Source organism: Solanum lycopersicum, chromosome 2, assembly GCF_036512215.1.
Source record: "Solanum lycopersicum chromosome 2, SLM_r2.1".
In the NCBI taxonomy this organism is placed as follows: domain Eukaryota; kingdom Viridiplantae; phylum Streptophyta; class Magnoliopsida; order Solanales; family Solanaceae; genus Solanum; species Solanum lycopersicum.
Window position 1 is genome coordinate 52,538,192 of NC_090801.1, and position 9,287 is coordinate 52,547,478.

At 35.1% G+C, this 9,287-nt stretch overlaps 2 protein-coding genes across 2 annotated transcripts; both read right to left on the bottom strand.

Moving 5' to 3' along the window:
• Positions 1 to 1,999: 1,999 nt before the first annotated feature.
• LOC101262683 (geraniol 8-hydroxylase-like) lies at positions 2,000 to 3,965 on the bottom strand. The gene is made up of 3 exons (XM_004233378.5): positions 3,417 to 3,965; positions 2,871 to 3,334; positions 2,000 to 2,790 (listed from the first exon to the last, which is right to left on the bottom strand). The coding sequence occupies exons 1-3, from the start codon at positions 3,859 to 3,861 to the stop codon at positions 2,185 to 2,187; spliced, it is 1,515 nt and encodes a 504-aa protein (XP_004233426.2). The 5' UTR covers positions 3,862 to 3,965; the 3' UTR covers positions 2,000 to 2,184.
• Positions 3,966 to 6,207: 2,242 nt separating this feature from the next.
• On the bottom strand, positions 6,208 to 8,980 carry LOC101262378 (geraniol 8-hydroxylase-like). The gene is made up of 3 exons (XM_004233377.5): positions 8,021 to 8,980; positions 7,479 to 7,942; positions 6,208 to 7,014 (listed from the first exon to the last, which is right to left on the bottom strand). Exons 1-3 carry the CDS (start codon positions 8,427 to 8,429, stop codon positions 6,409 to 6,411), a joined length of 1,479 nt encoding a protein of 492 aa, XP_004233425.1. The 5' UTR covers positions 8,430 to 8,980; the 3' UTR covers positions 6,208 to 6,408.
• Between the last annotated feature and the right edge of the window lie 307 nt (positions 8,981 to 9,287).

Below are 9,287 nucleotides of genomic sequence, written 5' to 3' on the forward strand. Positions count from 1 at the left end.
TGCATTGAGACCTTCGAGTTGTTTTTCATGGTTATATTACATATTCGTACACTTAAATATCTTTTATGATGTAGATAAAGATATCCAGAATCATTAACGGGTGCTTCGTTGAGATCACTTTGAACTCCTTGACATCTTTTGGTGAGCGCTTGCATTCCGGGGGACTCCATTTCTTAATCTTTCAGTTTAGTAGTTTTGAGGTGTCGTCTGTCTTGTCTCGACCATGTTGAACTATAGAGGCTTCATATATAGATAGACAGTGTTGATGATTCTTTCAATTTCCTTTTCGAACTATTTTTGCAAATTATTATTGTTTTCAGATTATTTTGAGACAGTTTGAGTTGAGAAGTTTTAAGACTTCTAATTGGAATTCTATTTTAAAGCTAATATATGCTGGATTCAATCTTCTGCTAAGTAGTCAGCCAGGTCAAATATTCTCTTGGCACCAACGATGGTTCTCGGGTGTTGTCCACATACAAGATGTAGGCTCGGACATGACAGGTATGCAGGTGCACTTCTGCATCAACATCTTTATTCCAGTTCTGGTAAGTAGAACTTCTGCTTGGACCTGCGTGCGAAAACACACCTGCAGTTTTCAGTTTCTTTACTTTGTTAGTGCGTTGCACCCACGCAAGTTCATTTCCAACTTCAGTCAGTACAAGTTCAGCTCTAATCCTTCAATTTTCTTATTTTGAAGGAATGCATGCATATTAAGATGAAGGACCTAAAATTCCTTCAATTAGCATCAAAATATAGCAATGACTCATGCTTAAGAGTCGAATAAGTAGGTAAAATACCAACACACACTCAAAAGTTTGGGGGTATATATGTCAGTTAAAGCAAAGTTAATGAGTACACTTATGTTATGCCATTAAAGAACTTGATAGATACATTTAGCAAAGTAAAAACTCCATGCTTCTGTTGTGGAGTCCATCCCAAAACCGCTCCGGCTTAAAGTCCAAAGGGTCTTCCCATAGACTAGAGTCCCGCCCTACCGCCCATATGTTCAAAAGAACCTGGGAGTCTTTTGGAATAATATAGCCACAAAACTCAACATCTTCCTCTGCTTTACGGGGAATTAAGAAAGGAACTTGTGGGTGTATTCGGAAGTTTTCTTTCACGATGCACCTCAAGGACGGTAATTTTGAAACATCAGTTTCATTTATTAGTTTGCCTCTGCCAATTACTTGTGCAAGTTCTTCTTGTACTTTAGTCTGGAATTTTAAATAAAATCACGAGGATGAGTAATTATTGCTAAAAATAAGTCTCTTTTTATCAATTAACTCTGACAAAACTCCTTTTATTTTCTTCTTCTGTATGTAAATAATTTTTGTATTGTTATGATGGAACGGCTGGTTCTTATAATGGTGATTTTCGCGAGAGTGATTTGAAGGTAATTGATATACGTTTGTTGTTTCTCACTGTATGAGTGAAGCATTTTTATATGTATGTCATGTATAGGCCATTTTTCAATGTCAATGTATTTCAAATGTTATACATGACATACAAACACAAAGATTGGCTGGATTTTATACGTTTTACAATATTAGTACTGTTGCTCTGTTTCGTAAAGTTAATAGCTATTTTACATTCTACTCAAAGTCCCCCTCCTAGACCTCTCTAGTCTCGACTTACTCGACAACGTCAAGTATATGGTCGACACCAAGGTCTTGTAATTGAGCCCGCCAATGATAATGATAATGATAAGGATCACGTGGCAAACACGCTACCACATGATTGAATTTTAGTCTTATAGATACTAATTTATGTCTTTTATATATAGTGGTTTGAAAGTATTTGATATGTATTTTGTGATTATATGCAAACTGTGAAGTAGAATTCTATAACTTATGACTTTTCCATTCCATTTTAAAATCACTTCAAGTTGAATTTGAAATAGCTTTAACAAGAGACAGTGGAGGCAGTTTAAAAAGGACATAACAGTTGCTATATGGGGAGCTTTAATATTTTACACTTGACAAGCAGAGAATAGACTGTGTAAACGAATCGGAGATGTCAATATTAGATGATAGTATCTCGTATATGAGATCTAATTCATGACATTATATGATCAAACACAACTTCTACATTGAAAATTCAAATAAAATTAACAATATTTGATTTTTCATGGCAAAAAGCCTGCTTATTTAGCAACTACATGGATTCTTAAGTTTATCGCAACTGTTACACCGGAATAGGGATAGCTAGCAGAGGTTGAGTTTTTGCCAAGGTAATACCAAAACTCTCCTCCATGTCCAAATCTTTAGGTGCAATTCCACCATGTAGCTTCCAATTAAATATATTTAGCAATGAACCTAGTGCTACTGGAACCATCCTGATAGCCAAAGGCAATCCAGGGCAAATTCTTCTACCAGCGCCAAATGGAATCAGCTCAAAATCCCGACCTTTAAAGTCTATTTCTGAATCCCAAAACCTTTCTGGCTTAAATTCCAAAGGGTCTTCCCATAGACTAGAGTCGCGCCCTATTGCCCATACGTTCACAAGAACCTGCGAGTCTTTTGGAATAGTATAGCCGCAAAAATCAACATCTTCCTCTGTTTTGCGCTGAATTAAGAAAGGAACTTGTGGGTGTATACGAAAGGTTTCTTTCACGATGCACCTCAAGTAAGGTAATTTTGGAACATCAGCTTCATTTATTAGTTTGCCTCTGCCAATTATTTGTTCAAGTTCTTTTTGTGCTTCCTCCAAAGTATGTGGATTCTTCAGTAGTTCAGCCATTGCCCACTCTAATGTATTTGATATTGTATCAGTCCCTGCTGCAAACATTTCCTGCAAAACATAATGGTTTCTTTCAATTAGACAAGCAGAAAATCGAGGATTGGAAAAAGATGAGTGGAGAATGAATTAACCAGACACAGATGCTCGATATGATTCCTGTCGATTTCATCAGGGCTAATGTTGAGAAGGGCATCCAACACATCAACATTTGCCCGATTTCCCATTTTCCTTTCCTTTATCCGCTCATCGATCAAACCACTAATAAGGTGAAGAAGCTTAGTAAAATATTCAGTCAAGCGCCGCCTTATACCTTGTGGATCAATCTTCTTAAGAAAGGGGAAATAGTCCACCAAATTCGGTTTACCAACCTCAACCATGATGTTCCACACCAATTCCTTAAATTCCTTAGCGGAATCGGAAAATGGATCAGTCAAATCTTTAGAGAAAATTGTGTTGGAAATCAAATTCACTGAAGTCCTGAAAGATGCTCTGCCCATGTCTACTGCTTCACCAACTTTGCTACAGTTGTAACAGTAATCAATCAGGTCCTGGATCTTTTTAGTTCTGAGATGCTCGTTCGCATCAAGCTTGTTACCTACGAATATATAAAGGGAACAAAAATCAAATTTGGCCACGACTAAAAAATTTAATTGAACTTCCAATTTTGCATTCTTTACCTGAGAAGATGTGAGAGTTCATAACCTTGCGAAGTGTTCTCCACTGAGAGTTGTTGACAGGTAGCCATACAACAGATAAACCAGAGTGATCGCAGGCACGAAGCGCATCTGGAACAAATCTATTGGAAAAGGATAAATCTTGCTTTTGCAAGACTTGTTTTGCCAAGACGGAAGAGGAAATGACGAGTGTGTTTATTTGCCCCAATTTCAGATTCATAATTGGACCATGTTTTTTCGCGAGTTGAGCAAGTGATATGTGGGGTTTATGACCAAGCAAATGAAGATTTCCGATGATAGGCAAAGGGAATGGACCTGGTGCAGCTCTTTTGCTTCTTCTAAGTGAAATCAATACTCCACGAACCAAAAAAAAGATGAAGAAGAATCCTAGACAAATGTTCACATAGTCCATTTTTTTTGGTGAGGTTTTGGGATGCAATGGAGCCATAGCTAAGCTTTATATAGGGTGCCTCCTGTGTTATTTCTCGTGTGCAATGTGTTATTCCTCGTGTACTTTGCTCTGAAATTTTCGACTTTTGTCTTTACACAAGTATAAGATGAAAGTTGTAGTTTGTCCTACATTTAACAACATCTTTAATAGAAATTTAATTTTAGATATACTTAATGTCTAAATTAAATACTTATATTATGAAAATCTACACATACCTGCTATGATGTTTATAATTAAAATTATTTGAATAAATATATATCTATATATAAACAAACTAAAATCAAAATAAGAAATTTGAATACAATAAAGTATTATGACTAATAAAATTATAAATTCTGAAGTGTAAAGAAAGTTATCACTAATAATAGGAATATCTTATTAAATAGTAATTTTATTCATCTATATAATTCGAAATATATCCATGTTCAGAAAAATAATTGTTTTCCATTTTAATCAAACTTCCACTATATATATAAGTCTAGGAAGCATGTCATCATCACATATATGCCTATGTTCCAGACAAAGGCAAGTTAGTCACTTGGGTATTACTTTACTTTTCCTTCCATGCTGCCGCTGTTTGTGCAATGTGTTGGGAGATATATATATAGAGGTCATAAGACCCATTGTAATGACCCGCCACGTTATCACGCCATATAAGTGCCACATGGCACAAGGTTTCCCATGTGGAGGCCTTATATGGAAGAAGGTTAGCTCATAGTGGAAGGTTTTAGAGACATGCTGAGAATTTTCATAATAGATCCTAAAATTTCATGGATCTGCATGAAAGTCCTTGGAATCTTCTAATTAGAATTTTTAATCAAACTAAGTCATTATATAAAATAATTTACCATAGTAATATATTTTTCTAAAATTTTACAAAATTAGTATAAACGTATTTCACGATAACGTTTTAGGATATATTTTACTTTTTAAAAACTAACAGCATTAGGTTGATATACGTTACTGTAAGTAACGTTTTACTTTTAAAACGTTACTGTGAGTAACGTATATCAATCTGACGCCATCAACTTTTAAAAATAAAATATATCTTAAAATGTTACTGTGAAATACGTTTATACTAGTTTTATAAAATTTTAGAAAAACATATTATTTTGGTGAATAACTTTATAAAATGGCTTAGTTTGGTTAAAACCTCCTTCTAATTATATAGAGAATTATAGAATAAGAGCTTATTTGTAAATATGAAGGGACTAACATATATATTATTATTTACCTATTAATCTCTAAGTTAGAAGTATAAATAGAGGGATAGTCATTTGTAAATTCAACAAGCAACAACAAGCGATTCTCCCAAAAGTGAGTCGAGCCATTTATAGTCGAATTCAAGAAGATCTTCTTTCCCAACAACCTCATCTATGAGGTGAAACACAAATTTTAGGAGTTGAAGCAGGAAGCATACTAACATATGTGAAAGGAGTTTATCACCCTCGCACTTTAAATTTTCAATCTCATAGATGAAGATATATTGTTCCACTTTGTGGATGGATCGCAAAATTGGGCCAAGATGAAGTTAGAACACCGACATGTTAGGATTATTGTTGAAGCCATCACGCATACCGAAACTTTGACAGACTTCAAGTATGACAAGCATGATAGAGGCAGATGAGAGGAAATTCTCTTGTGTCTTTCGTCATTTCCTTAGCGAATTAGTATCAGAAAGGCTTAAGAACTTGCAAGATCGTGAAAGATTCGTGAGCGAGTTATCAAGTCCTGCACAATGTGCTTAGTAGAAGTCGAAGGTTGTAACACCATGCTAGTGTTCAAATGTCATAGGACTACACGACGCCATTTACTTTGCTTCTTCCATATTAATTCAATTACAACTAAATAATTCTACTTGGCAATAAGCATCACCGCTAAAAGAAAAATCTAGGCATAATGCATATATACGTCCTTTAATTTGACCTCAGTTGATATTTATGTTTTCCAACTTTAAGTCTGCACAAGTAAGCACTTAAACTTGTATAAAATTAAATAAGTAGACAAATACATCTTACATGGCATAATACACAGAATTTCTTGAAGGACACAATTGTCATGTAGGACACCGTGTGCACATAGGAGGTATGTGTCTATCAATTTTATACAAGTTAAAATACCAATGTTTGCACACTCAAAATTGGAGGACATAATCAGTTGAGGTCAAATTAAAAGGTACGTTTACTGAAATCTATGTGTTGTTGCAGTGTGCATAGTTTCAACGGTGTATTTTAGAAGGTTCTAATTAGGATGAGTGACTACTTTTTTATACTAAACTTCTAATTTAATAATTTAAGAACTACTCCTCTGTTCTTGTTTATAGGTCATGATTGGCAAAAATAATTAATTCAAATAATATTGTCATTACTGAAAACCAAGAAAGAATTACATAATCCTTGGTGGTGACATGGTCTTATTTCAAGGATACACAAGTATAGAACAATGGCTTATATAGCATTTGACAGTTCTTGACAGACATGCAAATGATCTTTAGAGACACTATACACTAGAATATTTTTACATACTGTAGTAATAATTCTTGATCTACAATGGAACAGGGATGGCAAGCAGAGGTTGAGCTTTTGCCAGGGTAATACCAAATTTTTCCTCCATGTCCAAATCTTTAGGTGCAATTCCACCATGTAGCTTCCAATTAAACGTATTTATCAATGAACCTAGCGCGATTGGAATCATCCTGATAGCCAAAGGCAGTCCAGGGCAAATTCTTCTACCAGCACCAAATGGAATTAGCTCAAAATCCCGACCTCTAAAGTCTATATCCGACTCCCAAAACCTCTCCGGCTTAAAGTTTAAAGGGTCTTCCCATAGACTAGAGTCGCGCCCTATTGCCCATACATTCACAAGAACTTGTGAGTCTTTACGAATAGTATAGCCATAAAGCTCAACATCTTCCTCAACTTTGCGCGGAATTAGGAAAGGAGCTTGTGGGTGTATTCGAAAGGTTTCTTTTACGATGCACCTCAAGTAAGGTAATTTTGCAACATCAGCTTCATCTATTGGTTTGCCTCTGCCAATTACTTGTTCTAGCTCTTTTTGTGCTTTCTCCAAAGCACGTGGGTTCTTGAGTAGTTCAGCCATAGCCCACTCCAATGTATTTGAAGTCGTATCGGTCCCTGCTGCAAACAAGTCCTGCAAAACGTACTGGTTTAAGATCATTTGAAGTAGATGCCATATAAAATCAAGTTTTCCAAAACATATGTTGCTTTGAATCAGTCACAGAAGAAAAGGGACTGAACACTGTTGTGAGACAGAGATATTATTGCCACAAGCATTTAGCCAAGCTACCAAACAAACAACTGGTTGAGAATTGAGATAACTTTTTAGAAAAAGCAAGCCATCACCTTAGGTGTTGACTTGTGAGCCTTTGGTACAGAGGTTTGGCTTGACCCATACTAATGCAGAGTCGTCATACTAGCTTAAGATAACAATGATTGATATAACTAATTCGTCATACTATATTTATTAACGGGAAATGATTTGAGAAATAAGTAAGTAATGTTAGAGTAGAACATGAAAAAATAGTTCTCTAATCCGATAGGTTAAAAGTGACAAATAAAATGTAAAAAACAAATGATCGAAGAGTATAAACTAACCAAACACAGATGTTCGATTTGATTCCTGTCGATTTCATCTGGGCTAATGTCGAGAAGGGCATCTAACACATCAATATTTTCACGATTTCCCAATTCTCTTTCCTTTAGCCGCTCATCGATCAAATCACTCATACGGTGAAGAATCTCAGTAAAATAATTAGTGGAGCGTCGCCTTATACCTTGTGGATCAATCTTCTTAAGAAAGGGGAAATAGTCCACCAAATTAGGTTTACCAGCCTCAACCATGATCTTCCATACCAATTCCTTAAATTCTTTAGCAGAATCAGAGAATGGATCAGTCAAATCTTTAGAGAAAATGGTGTTGGACAACAAATTTAATGAAGTTCTAAAAGCTGCTCTGCCAATATCCACTGCTTCACCAACTTTGCTACTTTTGTGACAGTAATCAATCAACTCCTGCATCTTTTTTGTCCTCAGATGCTCATTAGCATCTAGCTTGTTTCCTGCAAATATAATAAACGGAACTGGTTCAGGACTCATTTTATCCCGCTCAAATTTAACGCAATTGCATATTTATTTACCTGAGAAGATGTGAGAGTTCATGATCTTGCGAAGCGTTCTCCATTGAGAGTTGTTGACAGGTAACCATATAACTGAGAAATCATCATGATTGCAGGCACGGATAGCGTCAATAACAAACCGATTTGAAAAGGCTAAATCTTGCTTTTGCATAGCTTCTTTAGCCAAGACGGACGAGGAAATGACCACTGCGTTTATTTGTCCTAATTTGAGATTCATAATAGGACCATATTTTTTTGCGAGTTGCGTAAGTGATATGTGGGGTTTATGACCAAGCAAATGAAGATTTCCGATGATAGGCAAAGGGAATGGACCTGGTGCAACTCTTTTGCTTCTTCTAACTGAAATCAATACTCCGCGCACCAAAACCCAGACGAATAACACTCCTAGCAAAATGTCAAAGTAATCCATTTTAATTTCTTGGCTTATGAAGTGGGGAATATGTTGGTTCTTGGAGGCTAAGAAAGTTATATACTGTGTTGTTAGGTTGTGGAGCCTGATTATTATATATAATTATTTATGCTGTTTAACCATCATCTTCTTTCTCCTTTTTTACCAGCTATCGACACCACCTCATTTTCCTCCAATTTTGTCATTGTCAATATCTTTCTTACTTTTTAGCCTTTCAAACAATTAATCACAAATTTTATTTTGTTCATCGAAAAACACTCTCACCACTCATCTTTCTCTTTATGCCAAATCAATTAAATCTAAGCTTAAAAATAAAAATAAATTAGAAAAAAGAAGTAGATAAACTTAAATGATTTAAGTTTCTTTCTTAAAAAAAACGGGGGAAGAAGATGAATTGGGGGACGAGGGGGGCAGGTCCGAGGCGGAGGCAGGAACATACGTAGTTGAGGATATTAGTTTATTTTTTAATTATAATTATTTTGGAGAGCAAAAGACATATGGCTTCTTTTAACGTGACTTCTTTTTAATTAGTTAATTTATCATGTCATGGCGAGTGCATCACACACTCTTGGCATATTCTATGATTATTAAAATGTGTCTAAAAGGAAAATTTTTATATAAGTAAAAGTGTTCAATAAGCAAAAGGTTAAATAAGAGTGTTTAAGTGAAATATACAAATAAATTTAAGGGGTCGTAGATGACCTAGACCTTAATAATATTGCTATAATTAACAATTATTAAGCATCATTAATATTGTTACTTAATTAAAAAATCAGCTTATATATAAAATTAAATTTATTGAAAAATTTAAGAGGTGATCAACTAATTCAGTATACGTCTTATCCTGTGAAGTGTGAT